General features: G+C 43.2%; 1 protein-coding gene across 4 annotated transcripts in view; it reads right to left on the reverse strand.

Annotated features, from left to right (window-relative positions):
• The window catches only part of kiaa1328 (KIAA1328 ortholog), a 218,122-nt gene that overhangs the window by 56,538 nt on the left and 136,763 nt on the right, over window positions 1-24,821 (reverse strand). For all 4 annotated transcript variants that reach the window (XR_010962905.1, XM_067984483.1, XM_067984492.1 and 1 more), the window contains 2 exons: window positions 17,275-17,471; window positions 13,837-13,945 (listed from right to left, as the gene is read on the reverse strand). Coding sequence is in view for 3 of the 4 variants with exons in the window: in XM_067984483.1 (XP_067840584.1) it covers window positions 13,837-13,945; window positions 17,275-17,471 (306 nt within the window). In the remaining variant the exon portion in view is untranslated. The remainder of the gene's footprint in view (window positions 1-13,836; window positions 13,946-17,274; window positions 17,472-24,821) is intronic.

The following is a 24,821-nucleotide window of genomic DNA, read 5'->3' on the forward strand; positions in this document are numbered from 1 at the left end:
TGTGCACATATACCCCCAGATCTCTCTGTTCCTGTACTCCTTTTAAAGTTGTGCCCTCTAGTTTATATTGCCTCTCCTCGTTCTTCCTACCGAAATGTATCACTTCATATTTTTCTGCGCTAAATTTCATCTACCACATGTCCGCCCATGCCACCACAGCCTGTCTATATCCCCATGAAGTCTATCGCTCTACTCCTCACGGTTCACCTCACACATGATGAACCTTTATAAAACACTGGTTCGGCCACAACTGGAGTATTGTGTCCAGTTCTGGGCACCACACTTTAGGAAAGATATGAAGGCCTTAGACGGGGTGCAGGAGAGATTTACTAGAATGATTCCAGGGATGATGGATTTTAGTTTCGTGGATAGACTGGAGAAGCTGGGGTTGTTCTCCTTTGAGTAGAGAAGGTTGAGAGGAGATTTGATAGAGGTATTCAAAATCATGAAGGGTCTAGACAGAGTGGATAGAGAGAAACTGTTCCCATTGGCGGAAGGGTCAAGAACCAGAGGTCATAGATTTATGGTGATTGGCAAAAGAACTAAAGGTGACATGAGGAAAAACTTTTTTTTTTAAACACAGCGAGTGGTTAGGATCTGGAATGTACTGCCTGAGAGGGTGGTGGAGGCAGATTCAATCACGGCCTTCAAAAGGGAACTGGATAAGTACTTGAAAGTAAAAAATTTGCAGGGACACGGGGATAGGGCGGGGGAGTGGGACTAGCTGGATTGCTCTTGCATAGAGCCGGCGCGGGCCGAATGGCTTCCTTCCGTGCTGTAACCTTTCTATGATTCTATAACTTCCCCACCTCCCCAAAATTCCATCCAATCTGTGTGGATCCAATCTAAAGAGATCGTATACATTTTAAGATAGAGTCAGGGAAGATTTAAGATTCGGTCTTCATTTCATAGCCAGCGTATTATCAAGAAAGGACCTCAGGCAACCCCATCAATGTCAGGTTCCATCTAACCCAAAGGCAACAGGCAAAAGGACATCAAATAACTCACTCAATCAACAGTTCAAAAGGGAGTTTTCCGGCTGGCTTGGTGGGTAAAAGAATTAGGGAAAGTGATAATGAGTTGCCCAAACCATATCTCGGGTTCGAACCCATTTCTGTGCTGAGTTAGCGGAATCAGCTGAACCTGATGTCAGAGGAGCTACAAGTGTCCTCAGCACTGCTGGGTAAGGAGGGAAAATTCAGACCCGCTTTCCAGTTCATATTGCTATCTCGTAATTGCGGCTGAAAAGTGCACAAACGTGGACTTGAGTGAGGACGGAACTGGACAGTTATTGGCCTAGAAATTCATTCGTGCAGCGCCCATTTTACAGGTATAAACAGGCACATAAGGGTACAATACAAGAAACCCTGCACGACATCTCCGGCATTGCCTCTCGCCATGGCCATGAATCTACCCCTACCTCGTGATGGCCAGCGGTTTTCTTCAAGAGGGGACAGTGAGTGCAGGCAGGCTCTGCCTCCTCGAGTCCCGGCCTCCTGCTGCATGTTGCGCATGGCCTTCTCCTACAAGAAAGAAAGCTGAGCGGTGGAGCAGCCCATAAAAAGGCGGGAGTCAGGAGCGCAGGATCAGCTGAGGCGGCGGAGCAGAGGAGCGGCCGAGCATGAGCGTCAGGGAGAGAGAAAAGAAATCAAAGTGACGTCATCACAGGGAAAGGAGCTGAATGGCGAGTAGCTGATTGGTGAGTGTTGTAACTAGCGAAATCGGTCAGGGGGAACCAGTGGATGTGGCGTATTTGGATTTTCAGAAGGCTTTCGATAAGGTCCCACACAGGTTGGTGAACAAGGTTAGAGCACATGGAATTGGGGGTAATATACTGGCATGGATTGAGAATTGGTTTGAAGACAGAAAACAGAGAGTAGGAATAAACGGATCTTTTTCAGGTTGGCAAACTGTGACTAGTGGGGTAACGCGGGGATCAGTGCTTGGGCCCCAGCTAGTCACAATCTATATCAATGATTTGGATGAAGGAACCAAATGTAATATTTCCAAGTTTGCTGATGACACAAAACTAGGTGGGAATGTGAGTTGTGAGGAGGATGCAAAGAGGCTTTGAGGGGATATGGACAAGCTAAGTGAGTGGGCAAGAACATGGCAGATAGAATATAATGTGGAAAAATGTGAAATTATCCACTTTAATAGGAAAAACAGAAATGCAGATTTTTTTAAATGGTAAGAGATTGGGAAATGTTGATGTTCAAAGGGACCTGGGTGTCCTTGTACATGAGTCACTGAAAGCTAACATGCAGGTGTAGCAACCAATTAGGAAGGCAAATGGTATGTTGGCCTTTATTACAACAGGAGTAAAGATATCTCACTGCAATTATATAGGGCCTTGGTGAGACTGCACCTGGAGTATTGTGTAGAATTTTGGTTCCTTATCTAAGAAAGGATATACTTGCCATAGAGGGAGTGCAACGAAGAATTCACCAGACTGATTCCTGGGATGGTGGGATTGTCGTAAGAGGAGAGATTGAGTAGACTAGGCCTGTATTCTCTAGAGTTTAGAAGAATGAGAGTTGATCTCATTGAAACATACAAAATTCTTATAGGGCTCAACAGGGTAGATGCAAGGAGGATGTTTCCCCTGGCTGGGGAGTCTAGAACCGGGGTCACTGTCTCAGAATAAGGGGTAGGCCATTTAGGATTCAGATGAGGAGAAATTTCTTCACTCGGAGGGTGGTGAATCTTTAGAATTCTCTACCCCAGAGGGCTGTGGAGGCTCAGTCATGGAGTACATTCAAAACAGAGATCGATAGATTTCTAGATATTAAAGGCATCAAGGGATATGGGGATAGTGCAGGAAAATGGCGTTGAGGTGGAAGATCAGCCATGATCTTGTTGAATGGCGGAGCAGGCTCGAGGGGCCAGATGGCCTACTCCTGCTCCTATTTCTTATGTTCTTATGTTTCTTTTTCTGGTGAGTTTTCTTTTTGAAGTCTTGAGCTTATTTTTGTTAAGTTTCATTAATAATCTAATAATCCAAGGCATGGCTGGGTAGCTCAGACCCGTCGAATGCACATCTTGTGCCATGTGGGAACTCCAGGACGCTTCCCGTGTCCTGGACAACCACAGATGCAGGAAGTGTCGTCAGCTGGAGGAGCGCGAGCTCAGGATTTTGGAGCTTGAGTGGCAGCTGATGTCACTGCAGTGCGTCCGCGAGATTGAGAGCTACGTGGATAGCACGTTTCAGGAGGTGATCACTCCACATCTTAAGAGAGTGCAGGCAGAGAGGGACTGGGTGACCGCCAGACAGACAAGGAGGAACAGGCAGGTAGTGCAGGAATCCCCTAAGTGCATCTCGCTCTCTAACCAGTATTCAGTTCTGAATGCTGGTGGGGGAGATGGTGCCTCTGCGGAGTGCAGCCAAAGCCATGACCATAGCACCATGGGTGGCTCAGTTGTGCTGGGGGGAGGAGAAAGGTCAGCAAAGCAATAGTGATAGGGGATTTTAAAGTTAGGGGAGCAGACAGGCATTTCTGCGGCCACAGACATGAGTCCAGGATGGTATGTTGCCTCCCTGGCACCAGAGTAAAGGATGTCACTGAGCAGTTACAGAACATTCTGGAGGAGGATGGAGAACAGCCAGAGGTCATGGTCCATATCGGTACCAACAACATAGGCAGAAAGAGGGACGAGGTCCTGCAGGAAGATTTTAAGGAGTTAAGAGAGTATGAAGCAGAATCTTAAAGGTAGTAATCTCCGGATTACTCCCGGTGCCACGCGCTAGTGAGTATAGAACTAGGAGGATAGAGCAGATGAATGCGTGGCTGGAGAGATGGTGCAGGAGTTGGGGGGCTTTAGATTTCTGGGGCATTGGGACTGGTTCTGGGGGAGGTGGGACCTGTACAAGCCAGACAGGTTGCACCTCAACAGGACCGGGACCAATATCCTTGCGGGGAGGTTTGCTAGTGCTGTTGGGGAGGGTTTAAACTAACTTGGCAAGGGGATGGGAACCTGAGTGTAGATTCAGATGGGACAGAATCAGAACTGGAGATAGAAGGCAGAAAATTAGTATGTGACTTAAGAAGGCAGAGGAAACAAAGGTTAAAAAATAAACAGCAAGGGAGTTTGGCAGTGCTTAAAAGTAGATACCTCAATGCAAGGAGTATAGTGCACAAGGCCGATGAGCTGAGGGCACAGATAGACACACAACAGTACAATATCTTAGCTATTACAGAAACATGGCTTAAAGAGGGGTACGAATGGCCGCTCAACGTTCTTGGTTACAGGGTTTTCAGACAAGATAGAGAAGGTGATAAAAAAGAAGGGGTGGGAATTTTGGTTAAAGAAACAATTACAGCTGTGAGGAGGGATGATATGTTAGAAGGATCAAATGAGGCCATATGGGTTGAGCTAAGGAACAAAAAAGGGGCAGTCACACTACTGGGAGTTTACTATAGACCCCCAAACAATCAGAGGGAAATAGAAGAACAAATATGTCGGCAAATTTCTGAGAAGTGCAAGAACAGTAGGGCAGTAATAGTAGGGGATTTCAACTACCCTAATATTAACTGGGACACAAACAGTGTGAAGGGTATAGAGGGCGCAAAATTCTTAAATTGCATTCAGGAGAACTTTTTTAAGCCAGTACGTAGCAAGCCCAACAAGAGAGGGGGTTGTTCTGGGTTTAGTTTTAGGAAATGAGGCAGGTGGAAGGAGTATCAGTGGGAGAGCATTTTGGTGGTAGTGATCATAATTCAGTTAGTTTTAACATAATTATGGAAAAGGACTAAGATAGAACAGGAGTTAAAGTTCTCAATTGGGGAAAGGACAGTTTTACTAAGCTAAGAAGTGATTTAGCAAAAGTGGACTGGAAACAGCTACTTGAAGATAAATCAATGTCAGAGCAGTGGGAGGCATTCAAGGGGTGCAAAGTAAACATGTTCCACAAAGAAAAAGGGTGGGGCTGCCAAATTCTAGAGCCCCCTGGATGTCAAGGAGCATACAGGGTAAGATAAGGGTTAAGATAAGGCAGAAAAGGAAAGCTTATGTCAGACACCGAGAACTCAATACAACAGAAAGCCTAGAGGAGTATAAAATGTGTAGGGGTGAAATTAAAAAGGAAATTAGGAAAGCAAAGAGAGGGCATGAAAAAATATTGCCAAGTAAAATCAAGGAAAACCCAAATATGTTTTATAAATACATTAAGTGCAAGAGGATAACTAAGGAAAGAGATCATTAAGCCTATTAGAGAGCAAAAAGGTAACCTATGTGTGGAGGCAGAAGATGTTGGTATAATTCTTAATGAATACTTTGCGTCTGTCTTCACAAAAAAGAGGGACGGTGCAGACATAGTCGTTAAGGAGGAGGAGTAGGAAATATTGGATGGGATAAACCTAGTGAGAGAGGAAGTATTAAGGGGATTAGCATCTTTGAAAGTAGATAGGGGATAGACCGAGTAATTACAGGCCAGTCAGTCTAACCTCGGTGATGGGCAAATTATTGGAATCAATTCTGAGGGACAGGATAAACCGTCACTTAGAAAGGCATGGAGTAATCAAGGACAGTCAGCATGGATTTGTTAAGGGAAGGTTGTGTCTGACTAACTTGATTGAATTTTTTGAGGAGGTAACAAGGAGGGTCGATGAGGGTAGTGCATTTGATGTAGTCTACATGGATTTTAGCAAGGCTTTTGACAAGGTTCCACATGGCAGACTGGTCAAAAAAGTACAAGCCCATGGGATCCAAGGGAGAGTGGCAAGTTGAATCCAAAATTGGCTCAGTGGCAGGAAGCAAAGCGTAATGGTAGACGGTGTTTTTGTGACTGGCAGGCTGTTCCAATGGGGTTCCGCAGAGCTCAGTACTAGGTCCCTTGCTTTTTGTGGTATATATTAATGATTTGGACTTAAATGTAGGGGGTATGATTAAGAAGTTTTCAGATGATACAAAAATTGGCCGCGTGGGTTGATAGTGAGGAGGAAAGCTGTAGACTGCAGGAAGATATCAATGGACTGGTCAGGTGGGCAGAAAAGTGGCAAATAGAATTCAATCCGGAGAAGTGTGAGGTAATGCATTTGGGGAGGGCAAACAAGGCAAGGGAGTACACAATAAATGGGAGGATACTGAAAAGTGTAGAGGAAGTGAGGGACCTTGGAGTGCATGTCCACAGATCCCTGAAGGTAGCAGGACAGGTAGATAAGGTGGTTAATAAGGCATATGGAATGCTTTCCTTTATTAGCCGAGGCATAGCATATAAGAGTAGGGAGGTTATGCTGGAACTGTGTAAAACACTGGTTCGTCCACAGCTTGAGTACTGTGTACAGTTCTAGTCACCACACTACAGGAAGGATGTAATTGCACTAGCGAGGGTACAGAGGAGATTTACGAGGATGTTGCCAGGACTGGAGAGTTTTAGCTATGAAGAAAGGTTGGATAGGCTGGGGTTGTTCGCTTTGGATCAGAGAAGGCTGAGGGGGATTAAATTGAGGTGCACAAAATTATGAGGGCCCTAGATAGAGTGGATAGGAAGGACCTAGTTCCCTTAGCAGAGAGGTCAATAATCAGGGCCCATAGATTTAAAGTGATTGGTAGAAGGATTAGAGGGGAGCTGAGGAAATTTTTTTTCACTCATAGGATGGTGGGGGTCTGGATCTCACTGCCTGAAAGGGTGGTAGAGGCAGAAACCCTCAACTCATTTAAAAAGTACCTGGATGTGCACCTGAAGTGCCGTAACCTACAAGGCTACGGACCAACTGCTGGGAAGTGGGATTAGGCTCGGTGGCTCATTTTCGGCCGGCGCGGACACGGTGGGTCAAATGGCCTCCTTCTGTGCCGTAAATTTTCTATGATTGTAGACATATGTTAGTGTTAGCTTTGTGAGCTGTTTTAAGAATGTGCCGGTCGTGGTCAAATAGTTTGTATGTTGTGCAGGTGTGGAGGTTGCAATAGTGGTAAGATTCGCAGTTGCAGAGTGTGTAAGTAGGAGGAGGAGGAGGAGATGGAGTGAAGTGTGGTGCAGTGATTGTAGGAGCATGAAGCAAAGCGGGGGGAGGGGAGTATCGTGAGTAGTGCAGGTGGTGGAGATGTAAGGAGAGAGTAATTGAGGTGAGAGGTAAAATTCTTACCTTGACAACTGATGAGGTCATCGAACCTTTTCCTGCATTTTAACCATGTCCTAGTAGATAAGCTCCTGGCATTAACCTCCTCTGCAACCTCTTCCCACTGACGGCGGAGTTGTTGCCTGGAGAGCTTTCTGCCCCAGGTGGGGGAGCAAGATCCCCTCCTCCTGTCGACAGCCTGGACCAGGGCCTCCAAAGCTGCATCCAAAAACTTGGTTGCCCTATCTGTACCTCTTCCAGCGATTTTAGCTCCGCTGTTTGCAACCAGTCCGCCTCCCTTTTAGCAAACGCTGGCTGCCTTTAAGTGGCAGCAGTGAAGCCCAGTTTCCCATCCCCCAAACAAGCCATCAATCAATGAATAGAACGCATAGCGTTGGCTGCACACCTAACTCATTACAATGAGCTAGCAACACCAATTTAACGTGGTCCCTGCTGTCTTGTTAATAGGCGTGTGCAGCGCGCGCCCCGCCCCCATTGTCAGGTGCAATCAAATTTCAAGGCCGTTATCGTGAGCAGAGGAGAATAGAGGAGAAATTTGAAAACAAATGTACAACTGCACTGTTGAGCTAACATTGCTAAGAGACACATGCTACTGATAGAAAGTGACCAAGACAACCTCCTGATGGATATGTTGCTGCTCTACTCCTATCCACCTTAGAAAATAAGAAAATGTCCTCCAATAACCCTTGTCAACCAGCACAAGCTGCCTCCAATCGTTTGGAAGATATTTATGTGAACCTGTGACTGATTGTATAGTGTGTTGAACAATGCAAATAAAAAGACTGCAATAGATCATAACACATTGTAACCATCAAGCTATTTGTTTCTGCAATCCAATAAGGCCACAATTTATGGGAAATCAGTAATTGCTCATTCAAAAATTGTGTAGGATCTGAATGTCCTGATAAAACATGTCTACAATATGGTACCGTGCCATTCAGATGACTCAACGGCAAAGAAATTGGTGAATGTTAATCAAAAGATATACATCTATTATAATATGTTAAACACAATTTTACCAGTAAATGAAAGCAAGTCAATAAATCTATGGTAATGTCACATTATGTGATAATGTAATTAGTCCTCAAGGATATAGCAGAAGTAATTTCAGCAGTGGGCCTTGGCACACACTGGGCATGATTTTTCAACCATTCATTTTAACCTGGATTTCTGATTTGCCCTTTCAGTAAGCAAGGTTCAAAAATTTATCCCGGGAGGATACAGACAATTGATATCTGTTCTAATGGCTGCTGGCACAAATCTGACCGAAAACAAACTCCCTTCTCCAACACAATTGAAACAGTATATTATAGATAAACACACCAGGGACTGATTTCAAGACCATAATTTTGAGGAGCAGACAACATTCACTCAGTGTCTGTACCATCATCTGAATCTTTTGATTGGCTATGTCATTTTATGACTCCCATCTAACCGTTATTCTATACATACATTTGATTAATCCACATAATTCAACACTTAAAACAGACATAATTTTCAATATTGTTCTAAAGTGTTTAAATAAACTGTGCACAAAAGCAGATTATCCTTCAGGAAAAATAGCACAATGGGGCCAAACTCTGGGGTCACTGCTGAAAGAGTGGCAGAGCAGGAATTCCAGCCACCTGTAGCCAAGGATATCAAAATATCCTAAATTCTGGGCACAAAGTCATTAGCATGTTCGGCATGGGCGCATAAGCAGCACCAGCCCTTATTCGTTGGATGGAGTGGGGAGCAGCACACAGCTGCTCCAGTAGCTGCAACTGAACAAGTGGCTCCAAAAGATCTTTAACTCCAAGAGAAGCCATAACTCTTGTAAAGGATCAATGATCTTCTGGCAAAGTCTGATGCCTTAGTGGGACTCACACCAGCACTCCTCTGGCATGAGTTCTGCTAAGACGTTTTAAGGACACAATTCCCGGGGTAATCTGAGAAATTCTGCCATGCCTCCTTGGCACAGGGGGTTGTGGCCAGAAAATAGCCGTTCACTGAAAAATGACTAAGGCTTAAAAATGGGGTAAAATACAGATGCAACCTGGTTCCACCCCAGTTTCCAGTCCCTTGACCGGAGATCTGTCCCAGCACGTCTTGACTCAGACTGGAATTTTAGGCCTAACAACATCAACCTTGCAACTGATCAAACATTAAAAAAAATTGCTAATTAGAAACTAAACCTTCAACTTACATTATGTGATTAGCTAAATTTTCTGTTTAAAGCCAACCAATAAACTTTTAAATATTTTATTTTATTTGGGGGGGGTTAGGTAACGGAAAAATAATTTGTTAGAATTTCTTCACAATTCATACCAAGTAGAAATACAATCTTCAGCAGCTGTGATTTTTTTTTAAAAGTTGCACTCTACAGTAACCAAACATGTAATACTGTAGTTTGTAAAAATTTGTTCTTGGGATGTGGGCAACAAATGTAGTTTTCTTGCTTATCTCTAGTTACCTTGAGGGCCTTAAGACTCAATCACATTGTATGGGACTGGAGTCATATGTAGGTCAGAGCAGGTAGGTAGAGTAGATCCCTTCCTTGAAGGATATTAGTGAATCATTTGGGTTTTTATGACACTCCAGCAGCTTTCATGGTAATTTTTTTCCTGGTGCCAGCCCACAAATTACCAGTTTTACTTAAGTTAATTTCCCAATTTGCCATGGTGGGAATTGAACTAGTCATGTCAGGACAGCCCAGCCCCGTGTTATACTCTTCCTGCTCTATGTGGGAAATCAGGGACCCTTCCGGTGTCCCTGACGACCATGTGTGCGGGAAATGTATCCAGCTGCAGCTACTGACAAACCGCATTGCGGAACTGGAGCTGCGGATGGATTCATTATGGAGCATTCGCGATGCTGAGAAAGTCGTGGATAGCACGTTTAGTGAGATGGTCACACCGCAGGTAAAGGTTGTACAGGCAGGAAGTAATTGGGTGACCACCAGGCAGAGTAAGAGGAGCAGGCAGGCAGTGCAGGGGTCCCCTGTGGCCGTCCCCCTCTCAAACAAATATACCGCTTTGGATATTGTTGAGGGGGATGACTTATCAGGGGAAGGCAGCAGCAGCCAACTTCCTGGCACCAGGGGTAGCTCTGCTGCACAGGCTGGGAGGAAAAAGAGTGGAAGAGCTATAGTGGTAGGGGATTCTATCGTAAGGGGAACAGACAGGCGTTTCTGTGGCCGTAAACGTGACTCCAGGATGGTTTGTTGCCTCCCTGGTGCCAGGGTCATGGATGTCACTGAGCGGCTACAGGGCATTCTCAAGGGGGAGGGTGAGCAGGCAGAGGTCGTGGTCCACATTGGGACCAACGACATCGGTAGGAAGGGAGATGAGGTCCTGCATCAAGAATTTAGGGAGCTAGGTAGCAGATTAAAGAGCAGGACCTCAAAGGTTGTAATCTCTGGATTACTCCCAGTGCCACGGGCTAGTGAGTATAGAAATAGGAGGATAGAACAGATGAATGCGTGGCTAAAGAGTTGGTGCAGGAGGGAGGGTTTCAGTTTCCTGGATCACTGGGCCTGCTTCTGGGGAAGGTGGGACTTGTACAAGTCGGACGGGTTGCACCTGAACCAGAGCGGGACAAATATCCTTGCGGGGAGGTTTGCTAGCACTGTTGGGGGGGGTTTAAACTAACTTGGCAGGGGGATGGGATACAGAGTGGAGCTACAATAGGGGGTGATGTGCAGCCAAATATAGAGAAAAAAACAAGTCAGCTTGGAAGACAGGGCAAATATGTAAGGGCAAGGCTGGATGGCATCTATTTTAATGCAAGGAGTCTTGCGAATAAGGTGGATGAACTGAAGGTGTTGATAAACACATTGGAGTATGATATTGTTGCTGTCACAGAGACATGGTTGAGGGAGGGGCAAGACTGGCAGCTCAATATTCCGGGGTACAGAATCTTCAGGCGAGACAGAGGGGGAGGTATAAGAGGAGGGGGGGTCGCAATATTAATTAAAGAATCAATTACTGCCATAAGGAGGGATGATATATTAGCAGGTTCCTCAAATGAGGCCATATGGGTGGAGCTTAAAAACAAAAAGGGGGCAAGCACTTTGATGGGAGTGTACTATAGGCCCCCAAACAGTCAGGGAGAGATAGAGGAACAGATATGTAGGCAACTCTCAGAAAATTGTGCAAATAATAGGGTAATAATAGTGGGGGATTTCAACTTCCCCAATATTAACTGGGATACTCAGAGTGTAAAAGGCTTAGAGGGTACAAAATTCTTAACGTGCATCCAGGAGAGCTTTTTGAGCCAGCATGTGGAAAGTCCTACAAGAGAGGGGGTGGTACTGGACCTAATTCTAGGGAATGTGGCCGGCCAAGTGGAAGAAGTGCTAGTAGGTGAGCACTTTGGTGACAGTGACCATAATTTGGTGAGATTTAAGGTGGTCATGGAAAAGGACAGGGAGGGGCCGGAAATAAAGGTTCTAAATTGGGGGAAGGCCGATTTTAATAGGATAAGGCAGGATCTGGCCAAAATGGACTGGGATCAGCTGCTTGTAGGAAAATCCGCATCGGAGCAATGGGAGTCTTTCAGAAGGGAGATTGAGACCATACAATGGCAACATGTTCCCGTAAAGGTCAAGGGTGGTTCCAAGAACTCCAGGGAACCTTGGATGTCAGGGGATATACGAGAATGGATTAGGAAAAAAAGGAGGGCTTTTGGCAGATACAAAAGGCTAAAGACGGAGGAAGCCCTAGAGGAGTACAAAAAGTGCAGGGGGATACTTAAAAAAGAAATTAGGAGATCAAGGAGGGGCCATGAAATAACACTGGCGAGCAAAATAAAGGAAAATCCTAAGATGTTTTATAAGTATATTAAGGGTAAGAGGATGACTAGGGAAAAAATAGGGCCCATTAGGGACAAAAATGGCAATCTGTGTGTGGAGCCGGCAGATGTAGGAGGGGTTCTAAATGAATTTTTTGCATCTGTTTTCACTATGGAGAAGGACGATGTAGACATCGAAATACGGCAGGGGGACTGTGATATACTCGAACATATTAACATCGAGCGGGAGGAGGTATTGGTGGTTTTAGCAGGCCTAAAAATGGATAAATCCCCAGGCCCGGACGAAATGTATCCCAGGCTACTGTGTGAGGCAAAGGAGGAGATTGCGGGGGCTCTAACACATATATTCAGAACCTCTCTGGCCACAGGGGATGTGCCAGAGGACTGGAGAACCGCTAATGTAATACCATTATTCAAGAAGGGGAGTAGGGAAAAACCGGGGAACTACAGGCCAGTGAGCCTAACATCAGTGGTAGGAAAATTATTGGAAAAAATTCTGAAGGACAAAATTAGTCTCCACTTGGAGAAGCAAGGATTAATCAGGGATAGTCAACATGGCTTTGTCAAGGGAAGATCATGTCTGACTAATTTGATTGAATTTTTTGAGGGGGTGACTAGGCGTGTGGATGAGGGTAACGCAGTGGATGTGGTATACATGGATTTCAGTAAGGCCTTCAATAAAGTCCCCCACAGGAGACTGGTCAAGAAGGTACGAGCCCATGGAATCCAGGGTGCCTTGGCACTTTGGATACAAAACTGGCTTAGTGGCAGAAGGCAGAGGGTGATGGTCGAAGGTTGTTTTTGTGACTGGAGGCCTGTGGCCAGTGGGGTACCACAGGGATCGGTGCTGGGTCCCTTGCTGTTTGTGGTCTACATTAATGACTTGGATATGGATGTAAAAGGTATGATCAGTAAGTTCGCTGATGATACAAAAATTGGTAGGGTGGTAAATAGCGAGGAGGATAGCCTCAGTCTGCAGGACGATATAGATGGGTTGGTCAGATGGGCGGAACAGTGGCAAATGGAATTTAACCCGGAAAGGTGCGAGGTGATGCACTTTGGAGAGACTAACAAGGCAAGGGAATACACAATGAATGGGAGGACCCTAGGCAAGACAGAGGGTCAGAGGGATCTTGGTGTGCAAGTTCACAGATCCCTGAAGGCGGCGGAACAGGTAGATAAGGTGGTAAAGAAGGCATATGGGATACTTGCCTTTATTAGCCGAGGCATAGAATATAAGAGCAAGGAGGTTATGATGGAGCTGTATAAAACACTGGTTAGGCCACAGCTGGAGTACTGTGTGCAGTTCTGGTCGCCACACTACAGGAAGGATGTGATCGCTTTGGAGAGGGTGCAGAGGAGATTCACCAGGATGTTACCAGGGCTGGAGCGCTTCAGCTATGAAGAGAGACTGGGAAGATTGGGTTTGTTTTCCTTGGAGCAGAGGAGGCGGAGGGGGGACATGATTGAGGTGTACAAAATTATGAGGGGCACAGATAGGATGGATACTAAGGAGCTTTTTCCCTTCGTTGAGGGTTCTATAACAAGGGGGCATAGATTCAAGGTAAAAGGCGGGAGGTTTAGAGGGGATTTGAGAAAGAACTTTTTCACCCAGAGGGTGGTTGGAGTCTGGAACTCACTGCCTGAAAGGGTTGTGGAGGCAGGAACCCTCACAACATTCAAGCAGCATTTGGATGAGCACTTGAAATACCATAGCATACAAGGCTACGGACCAAATGCTGGAATATGGGATTAGATTAGACAGGGCTTGGTGGCCGGCGCGGACACGATGGGCCGAAGGGCCTCTATCCGTGCTGTATAACTCTATGACTCTATGACCCCGAGGTTGCTCGTCCAGTTCCGTAACCACTAGGCTTACTGTTTCAGAAAACACCAACTGCTCACATGTTGAAGTTGGAGTTCCATCGTAACAGAAATTTAAAACAGAAATTGGCCAGCAACCTACCTCGAAGATTCAGGCCAAATGGGTGATGTTGCCGTGTTGACTCGTTCATCTTTTTTGAATACTGGCACAGGAGAGGTAGCCACATCCTTTTTAGAAATTGAAGGAGTCCCTATGTAAAAAGCCATGAAGTTAACTGAGCACATCATATATCAAATTCAATTAACCAATGCCTTTTAATGAAGTCTTGAAGTACTTACTGCTATTCTACCTATCTAGCCATTTATGTGTCGACTTCAATCTTAATTATTTCAAAAATCTTTGCAGTAAAATATTGGTTACAATTACTCTCAGTATCCCTAGTGGGGGGATTAAAAAGAGGGTGTTTGGACTTAGGATGAAGGGATATCTGAAAGTTATGCTTCCAATGCAATTAGGAAAAAACCCTGCCAAATGCATTAGCCTCAGCACTAGGCCAGTATTGCTTAACTACACTGATAAGCAGAATAAAGATGGATTCCAAGATCATCTTCCCTAGTCCGTTCCTTGAAATTAAACCAGCAGATCAGCTAAGAGATCTCCACCTAAATTCTTGCTTCGTAGCACCTGCTCTTTACACACCTGAGGCTTGCTCAGGATTATAAATTCAAATAGTGGGTCAAATCAAATCAATTTTTCTTTTGGCTGGTTTCCCCTTGTGGGAGCAGCCTTAGGACTAGGCATCAATCGACTTAATCCTAAAGGAAGAACCAACCATTTTAGACTAGTTGAACTGTAATTCATAAAGCCTCTATTTATTTGACCTTCCCGGAAATAGACAAAAGTTGGAATATTGACCAAATCCAGGGTCCAAAAATGGCAACTAAATCATTGCTAATAACTGATTTTCAATCAAACAATTGGTATAGATCACATTTTTTAGGATAAAATAAGTTTAAAATTTGGTAAACACAGTAATAAAAATATTCAAACCAAAATGTCAGATATATATAGTATTGTCTGAAAGACCAACTAGCGGAAGCAGTACAAACATAACTTATGCTGACAGTGAAAAATAAATTCTTGAAGATATGTAGGATAGAAAATTAAAGTTACAAGCTCGTCCCTGAAATGTTGAGGGAATAGGTAACCGAGAGCAATTTCCCTTTTTGAATAGCCTACCTCATCAATTGACAACACAGCTATGTAATATTGGATCATCCAGCTGATTATAACAACAATTTGCATTTAACTTAGGCATAATCAACAAAATGGATGCCGAGCCAAAGAACATGATGTTAGGAGAGATGACCAAAAGTTTGGTCTAACAATGGTTTTAAGGAGGGACTTAAAAGAGGAAAGGCAGGCGTTGAGTTTAAGGAAGGAATTCCAGAGCGTGAGACCGAAACAACTGATGACACAGCCATCAATGGTGGGGCGAAGGGATGCACAAGAGGCCAGAGTAATAGAACTAGAAAGTTGTGGTGAGGCTGTAGAGCTGGAGGAGGTTACAGAGATAGGGAGGGGCGAGGCATGAAGAGATTAAACAGAAGGATCGGAATTTTAAACCTGACGGAGAATGGGAGCCAATGTAGGTCAGCAAGGACAGGGGTGATGGGGTAAGGATTGGTGCAGGATAGGATATAGACAGCAGAGTTTTGGATGAGCTGAAGTTTACAGAGGATGAAAAATGGAAGGTCAGCTAGGGGAACTTTAGAATCACCGAGTCTGAAGGTGACAAGGCATGGATGAAGATTTCAGCGGTAGATGGGCTGATGTAGGGACGGAGACAGGTGATGTTATGGAGCTGAAAGTATGCTGTCTTTGTAATAGAGAGGATATGAAGTTGGAACCGCAGCTTGGGGTAGAATAGGATGCCGAGACGGAGTACAGTCTGTTTCAGCCTGAGACAGGAAGGGGGATGGGGTCAGTGACAAGTTTACAGAGTTTGTGGTGGGGGCTGAAGATGTTAGCTTTGGTCTTTCCAATGTTTAGCTAGAGGAAATTGCAGCTAACTCAAGACTGTATGTTGAGCAAGCAGTCTGAAAGCACAAAAGCTCTGTCAAAGACTGCAGAGAGGTCAAAAAGTACACGCAAGGATAATGCACCGCAGTCACAGAGAATGTTTGATTAGGGCTGTTTCGGTGCTGTGGGAGGGGAGGCAACCTGATTGGAGAGATTCAAACAGGGAGTTGTGGGAGAGATGAGTACAGACTTGGGAGGTGACAACATGTTCAAGGACTTTCCTTCAAAGAGTGACAAGAGTAAGAAAGAAAATAAAGATCATGCCTTTATGTAGCACTTCTCACATCCTCTGGACATCGCAAAGTGCTTCACAGCCAATTAATTGCTTTTTGAAGTGTAGGCATTGTTGCTTTGTACATAAACACCATAGCTAATTTGTGCACAAACAGCAATCAGATAAATGGCTAATTAATCTGTTTTTGGAGGTGCTGTTTGAGGAATAAATATTGGCCAAGACACCAAGAGAACTTCCTTGCTCTTCTTCAAATTTCAGGGCCTCAGTTTAACTTTTTCCATCCAAAAAATGGCTCCTCCGACAATGCAGTGCTTCCTCAGCAATGCATTGGTCAGCCTAGATTATGTGCTTAAGTCCCTGGTGTAGAGTTTGAATCCACAAACTTCAAACTCAAAAGGCAAGAGTGCTAACACTGGGCCAAAACTTGGAAATAAATATGAGAAGAGACTTGGAGAGCTGAATTTGTTGTCACTAGAAAAATATTTCTTTTTTGGGTGTGGGGAAGTATGATCAATGTCTTAATAATGCTGAGAGGCGCCGATGGCATGTATGTATGCAGTTTATTTGTCATGGACTGTGTACACAGAACTAGGAAACACAATTCAAAATTGAAGAGCCTCAAGGGAGATTTGAGGTGATAGAATTTTTTTTTCCCTACAGGATAATGGATGTGTGGAATAGCATCCTAGCAAAAGCAGTTAATGTTATGTCAATTAAATTCATCTAAAAAGAGCTGGATAAGCATCTGATTTAAGGCAAATCTGTAAGTTATAGGGATAGATAGAGATGTAAACTGAGATGATCAAATATTCCATTGGACACAAAGTATGCTACTGACACTGGAGTGAGGAGTGTTATTTTTGAAGAGCAGCATGCTGGAGTTGATTAGTGGTAATATGGGGATGGGCGAATATCATTGGATTTTGCACCCCTAAGTTTGGTAAATAGAGAATATTTCTGCAGAGGTTTTTTCTCAGGAGATTAAATAGGTGAGGTAGAGTTCATGATAAGGTCTATGGAAGGAACAGACTTTCTGGCTCAAAAGGACTTTTTTCATTCTGTACTGTGTGTTATTCAGTACTTCCAAATCTCAAACTCAGAATGGTTTCCTTCCTTGATCTTAGAGCAGTGTCTGCTAAATAAGGGATGATATTTATAACAGTTCACTTACTTCATGCAATTAGAAATGCTGTTAGAAATTATGATCCTCAACAGCTTTACAGAGGAGATGTTGAATTGTGGAAAAAGGATAAAATAATTACCTATTCGTTGTCTATTTAGATCTCCAGCAGGACATAAAGAAGCTGTACCCCTAAAAGTATTCAGTTCTGGATCAAGAGATTCTATCACCTTGCTCCCAGCATTTAATCTTTCCCATGGTTCTCTAGTCGATGCCTTAACGTTTCCTTCCAGATGTTGCAGATGACCTTGGTAAAGATCATCCCCTGATTTTAAGTACCTGCAAAAAGAGTAATCAAATCTCAGACTCACGTATCCAAGTTTAAATAGAAAAAAGGAAAGAAATAATTTGCATTTATATAGCACCTTTCACGACCTTAAGATGTTCCAAAGCACTTTGCAGGCAATAAAGCACTTTTGAAATGTAGTCATTGTTGTCACGTGGAAAACTCAGCAGCCAATTTGTCCCACAAATAGCAATGAGATAAATAACCATATAATCTGTTTTTAGTGATGTTGGTTGAGCAATAAAAATTGGCCGGGTCATTGGAAGAACTTCCCTGCTCTTCTTTGAATAGTGTCATGCTATCTATTTTGTCCATCTGAGAGGGCAAATGGGGCTTTGGTTTATCAGCCCATCCAATGGACGTCACCTTTGACAGTGTAGCACTCCCTCAGTACTACAATGAAGTATCAGCCTAGATTTTGTACACATGTCCTGGAGTGGAGCTTGAACTCACAACCTTCTGACTTAAGAGGTGAGGTTTCTACCACTGATCAAAAGCTAATACCAGTATCAAAAGATATGTTTAGAACCACATTTTAAAACAAGTATAAAAAAATTTAAATATTTTAATTAATTTTCTACTTTTAAAGAAGTAATTTAAGAAGTTTTTGTTTGTTTCCCATATTACCTCATCCTATGGGTAGGTAAGAGTCACCAAAAAAAAGTTACTACAGTGGTGTTTTACAGATTCAAGAGTAGTAGTTCTCTCCCCATACATTATTTACTACAAATGTATTTTTCAATCATTTTAAAATACTACCACTGTTAATAGTAGCTAATTACAATTAGTCCCAACCAGTTCAATGGCACTTATTAATAATGCAATATTTGTACACCTACATTCCATGGTAGAATTACAATGGAAAACATGCCCTGGAGTGGATATCAATGAATAGAGAAAATAGCTACTTTAACACACTGGGTTATACAGCTACTAAATAGTGACAACTATTACAGTTAAGTGCCTGCTACAAATAGGATTTGTCGGCATTAATGAAACAGATACTACTGGGCCCATACAGTGCAAACCATTGCTGTGTGGTTAGTTATTTGTTTTCATTTACTAGGTGTAATATGTATAAATGATCCTTTTAAAGGAAATCAAAACTATGTATCAACAGCAATGCAATTACTGAAATGTTAGAACAGCATCAAATTTCTGCAGTATTGTATTTCCTGACCTACTTCTGCTGCATTTAAAATCTGTCAAAAATAAAATATGCATTACATCTTCACTAATGTGGTACATCTCTTATTTTGAGTGGGTCGCAACTGTCCATCTGAAAATGCATTGAAAACTCTTATGTCAGGTGTTGTCAATGGGAAAACCCATTTTAAAAGTGTCAACATTTACCTGTAGTGCCTGTTATGCTGATAGGTGGCATTGTGATTAGCATTTACAAGCCTTCCACTAGTACTGTGTTTTGGCAGTGAGATTTGGCATCCAGATCCAAGTGCAAAAATATTGGGTCCGAAATTATCTGTGCTACAAAAGTGTTCTTGCAATCTGCTCTTTTAGGTCATTCTAACAATACCAAATGAATCATTATTCTAACTTTCCTGAACAAGAACTATTGACTATTGTATCCATGAGCCGATATGTGGCTGAAACTTTGATCACTGCCATTTTGTAGCACACATACTAATTTCTTCTCACTCCCGGCTAGCTATTCCAATTTCAAAAAACATCCTCTCAGTATACTTGCCCTAATAATGAACCCCCTAAAATGTGTCATCAGTGCGCCAATCCTTCAAGTTAGACAGGGCCTTGTAGATAAACCTATTCCTCCTCCTTCCTCAATAAGGAGGAAATCGGGGCCAGAGACCAGCTCCACTCTGCCCGCCCCCGCCCCCACCCCCCCCCCACCCCGCATCTAGAGCAGAAAGCTGGTCCCACAGAGTACACTGAACTTGCCTCCCACCCGCCAAGCAGAAAGTCTTGGCTAGTCCTTGACCTCCTCCCCTGCTCCTCAGATCAGAAACTACCCTCCAACTCCTCAACGCTAATTTCCTTCCCCCTCTCCCTTCGAGCACAAAATATTGGCCAAGGAGTACAGGGAACGTGCTCCTCACTGTCCCGCTCCTCCCAAACCACTGGCCAGAAAGTCAGGCCCTGGCAACAACCCAAATCAGCCCAACCCCCCACCCCAGCCCCAGGAGGAAGTAGTCATGGTCAGAGAGCAGCCTAGTTTGGCTTGTCCAACATCACATTTCTTCTGCCTTCCCGCATCTCTTCCTACAATTCCCTCTTGCTCCTCCTGTCCCGCTCCTATTGCTCCAACTTCCCCTCCTCTTGCTCTTCTCTCTGTCACTTTCATATGCCTTCTCCCCCTCTACCTGGATCCAATTATCTTCCCACCTTGTAATACTGTGTGACCTGACACAGTATTTGATCTTGACTCTCACAGATCGACTAAAATTTGACAAAACGTTTTTGTACAGCTGAAACCTTATTGTAACAAATGTACATTCCTTTCTTCAACTCCATTTCTATGTAAAAGGATTCACAAAGAGGGTGCCATGGAAAATCCAGTTCAAGAAAAAGTGAAAAGGGATTTTTAAAAGTTGTATAAATGAATGAAACAAGGTGGATAACAACTGCTCCCTGTTGCATTTTGTTTTTACAAAAAAGTGTGAAGAATTGCTTTGCTCAATACAAATTTAGTATATATATAAAAATAACGTAATTTTTCAAAATTCTGTGAAAAAGAAATTTGTGCCAAAAGGCTGGAGGGTGGTAAATGTGATAGCCTTCTTAAAAGATGGAGAAAGGGATAAACAAGGAAACTATAGGCCAATTAGTCTTACCTTAGTTGAACAAAATCGACAAGAGTCTATACTACAGGATGAAATTACTAAGCACCTGAAGAAACACAAGCTAATCGCGGTCAGTCAGCATCGATTTCTAAAGGGCAAGTCATTCTTGACTATCTTTATAGAATTCTTTGAAGAAGTAACAGAGAGGATAAATTTTAAAAATGCAATGGATGTAGTTTATATAAATTTTCAATAAGTCCTTGAAACGGTTTCACTTAAAAGACAAATGGCAAAGATAACACACATGGAATTAAGGGGAATATGGCCAAATGGATAAGGATGGTCGGGACACAAAGGAAAGTGTAGGGAGAACTCTCAGAATTGAAAAATCTGGTGAGTGGTTTTCTACAGGGGTCGTTGTTAAGAACATAAGAAATAGGAGCTGCATTAGGCCATATGGCCCCTCGAGCCTGCTCCGCCATTCAATAAGATCATGGCTGATCTTCGACCTCATCTCCACTTTCCCGCTCGATTCCCATATCCCTTGATTCCCCGAGAGTCCAAAAATTTATCTATCTCAACCTTGAATATACTCAATGACTCAGCATCCACAGCCATCTGGGGTAGAGAATTCCAAGGATTCAAGTGAACAAATTCCTCTTCATCTCAGTTGTAAATGGTCAACCCCTTATCCTGAGACTATGCCCCCTGGTTCTAGACTCTCCAGCCAGGGGAAACAGCAACTGCCTGTCATGCCCCCTCAGAATCTTGTATGTTTCAATGAGATCACCTCTCATTCTTCTAAACTCCAGAGAGTATAGGCCCATTCTACTTAATCTCTCCTCATAGGATAACCCTCTCATCCCTGGAATCAACCTAATGAACCTTCGTTGCATCGCCTCTAAGGCAAGTATATCCTTCCTTAGGTAAGGAGACCAAAACTGTACACAGTATTCCAGGTGAGGTCTCACCAAAGCCCTGTACAATTGTAGCAAGACTTCCTTACTCTTGTACTCCAATCCCCTTGCAATAAAGGCCAACATTCCATTTGCCTTCCTAATTGCTTGCTGTACCTGCATGCTAACTTATTATGTTTCTTGTGTAAGGACACCCAAATCTCTCTGAACACCAACATTTTATAGTTTCTCACCATTTAAAACATATTCTGTTTTTCTATTCTCCCTACCAAAGTGAATAACTTCACAATTCTCCATCTGCCACCTTCTTGCCCACTGACCGAACCTGTTTATATCCGTTTGCAGACTCTTTGTGTCCTCCTCACAGCTTACTTTCCCACCTAGCTTTGTATCGTCAGCACATTGGGATGCATTACACTCGGTCCCTTCATCTAAGTCATTAATATAGATTGTAAATAGCTGAGGCCCAGGCACCGATCCTTGCGGCACTCCACAGTACTGATGACCCATTTATCCCTACTCTCTGTTTTCAGTCCGTTAACCAATACTCTATCCATGCTAATATGTTACCCCTAACCCCATGAGCTCTTATCTTGCGTAGCAACCTTTCATGTGGCACCTTATCAAATGACTTTTGAAAATCCAAATATACAACATCCACTGGTTCCCCTTTATCTACCCTGCTAGTTACTTCCTCAAAAAACTCTAATTTGTCAAACAATTTCCCTTTCATAAAACCATGTTGACTCTGCCTAATCATATTATGATTTTCTAAGTGCCCTGTTAACACTTCCTTAATAATGGATTCCAGCATCCCAGAGACTGATGTCAGACTAACTGGTTTGTAGTTCCCTGTTTTTTCTCTTCCTCCCTTCTTAAATAGAAGGGTTACAAATGCTACCTTCCAATACCCTCGGACCATGGTGGAATCTAGGGAATTTTGGAAGACCATACCCAATGCATCCACTATCTCTGCAGCCACCTCTTATAGAACCATCGGATATAGGCCATCAGGTCCAGGGGATGTATTGGCTTTTAGTCCCATTAGTTTCTCCAGTACTTTTTCTCTACTGATATTAATTATTTTAAGTTCCTCAATCTCATTAGCCCCTTGATTCTCCATTATTTTTGGTATGCTTTTTGTGTCTTCTACTGTGAAGAAAGTTACAAAATATTTGTTTAACGTCTCTGCCAATTCCTTATTCCCCATTAGAATTTCTCCTGTCTCAGCAGGTTTGGGAGGTGCTGTCGAAGAAGCCTTGGCGAGTTGCTGCAGCGCATCCTGTGGATGGTACACACTCCAGCCACGGTGAGCCGGTGGTGAAGTGAGTGAATATAATGCCTTTTAGATCTGTAATGCCTATTAGATGAAACCCAATTATCTCTACTTGTGCCACTAATTCGTCTATCTTATTACGAATGCTTCATGCATTTAGATAAAGAGCCTTTAATTTTAACTTTTTACCATTTTTCCTGCTTTGACCTTATTCGTTGATGCACTATTACCATTAAACTCTCTGTTCCTTCCTGCCACACTCCATTTATCTTTACCCAAATCACTACACTCTGATGCCTTGACTTTTCTCTTTCGATTTCTAAATTTTCCGTCACCTGACCCACCCCCCCCTGCCCAGCTTTTTAGTTTAAAGCCCTAGCTATTGTCCTAGTTATTCAATTTGCAGGTCACTGGTCCCAGCCCGGTTTAAGTGGAACCCGTCCCAACGGAACAGCTCCCTCTTTCCCCAGTACTGGTGCCAGTGCCCCATGAATCGATACCCGTCTCCCACACCACTCTTTGAGCCACGCCTTTAACTCTCTGATCTGTTTGTCCCTATGCCAATTTGCATGTGGCTCAGGTAGTAATCCAGAAATTATTGCCTTTGTAGCAAGACTTCCTTACTCTTGTTAATTTAGACCCTAACTCCTCAAACTGTCTCAGCAGAACCTCATGCTTAGTTCTACCCATGTCGTTAGTTCCTACATGGACCAGGACAATTGGATCCTCCACCTCATGTTCCAAGGTCTTTTCCAGCCCCGAGGAGATATCCTTAACCCTGGCACCGGGCAGGCAACACAGCGTTTGGGACTCTTGGTCGCGGCTGCAGAGAACAGAGTCTATTCCCCTAACTATACTTACCCCTACGACGTTCCTTTTTACTCCCCCCACTTGAATGGCCTCCTGTACCACGGTGCCGTGCCGTGTTAGGGTTATCTTTGTTTCCTATTTGTTTCCAAATTGTGGGTATGGCATATTGAGATAAGGATTCTGAAAATTGTAGGAGAATGTAGGATGGGCAGATAGATGACAAAAGTAGAAAAAATTAAATTACATTTTTTAAGAATGAGGAAAGGATTACACCTTAAATTGTAAGATTTTAAATGCAGTAGAGGAGCAGAGAGATTTTTATACGCAGATACACAGGTTATTAAAGATGCCAGCGCAAGTAGATTAACCCATAAAAAAGGTGAACAAAATCCTTGGTCTTGTATCTAAAGGCACATAATACAACAGCAAGGAGGTATTGTTGAACTTGTACAAAATCTTATTTAGGTTAATAAGTGTAGTAGTATGCACAGTTCTGGGCATTCCATTATAGAAGGGAAAGGATATAAAAGCAATGGAAAAGATACAGAAGAGATTCACTAGAATTTTATCTGGAATGAGGGGTTACAGTTCTGAAGAGATACTTAAAAAGTTAGGGCTTTTGTCATTGGAGCTGATAAAGTTGATTCAGTGGTGTCACCACTCTGAAATGGTCTGGTTGCTTGCTTCTTATGGAAGTTTACTCCCATTGCTCTATTATCTATTGGCATGGTAGCGAGACCAGGGAGCGTAACAGTAAAACTCCCTTGTGTTCTGAACTGCATCTCCATGTTTTATGCACATGTACTCCTTCAATCTCACAAAGGTGAGATGACATTCAGTTCAGTTCATAAGCTGCTTTATTCCACAGTAGGCAAAACATACAGAACATGGAGTTTGATGAGAAACACTTGGTACAATCAATATGACTATTTTTGTAACAGCACACGAACAAAGAATGTGCAAGTGCTAGCCTATGTGGGTTAGCTAATTCAACTTAAAAGCACAATCTCTATATACCCTGTCCTACCACCTAGGACAGTGGCTTGATCTTATTGCAGCCTTTCACTGTTGGACTCACACGGTGTCTGTGTTCTTATTTTTGGTGTTTGTGTTCTTATTTTTAAAAGCCTCTTCACATCCTTAACGGAGATCAAAAAACAAAGTGCAAAGTTTATTTCTGAAGAACCAGACATGGCTAACATATTGTCTACTGTTTAGGCCTCTGAGAGAACTTCCCATTTTGCATATCAACCACCATTTATCTGCCCACCGAGCCTAACTCAGCATGAGACTGTCCTTAGAAACTAACCCCTTTTAGACATGCTTTTGCTAAAACATCTTAATCTATTACTAATTCCCCTATTGTAATTGAAGATTATGAAGGGTTACAATAGGGGAATTAATAATAGATTGTTTCCATCAGTCAATGAAGCGGTAAGGAAGGGCACAAATTCAAGATGAATACAAAAAGATTTAAAGGGGGCATTATTAAAAAATGTTGTAACACAAGAGGGTGGGTTCAGTTATGGAATTCTCTGCCACAAACCATTTTTGAAGAAGAGTGCATAAATACTTCAGAAAGTT

This window comes from Heptranchias perlo, chromosome 1 (assembly GCF_035084215.1).
Source record: "Heptranchias perlo isolate sHepPer1 chromosome 1, sHepPer1.hap1, whole genome shotgun sequence".
In the NCBI taxonomy this organism is placed as follows: Eukaryota; Metazoa; Chordata; class Chondrichthyes; order Hexanchiformes; family Hexanchidae; genus Heptranchias; species Heptranchias perlo.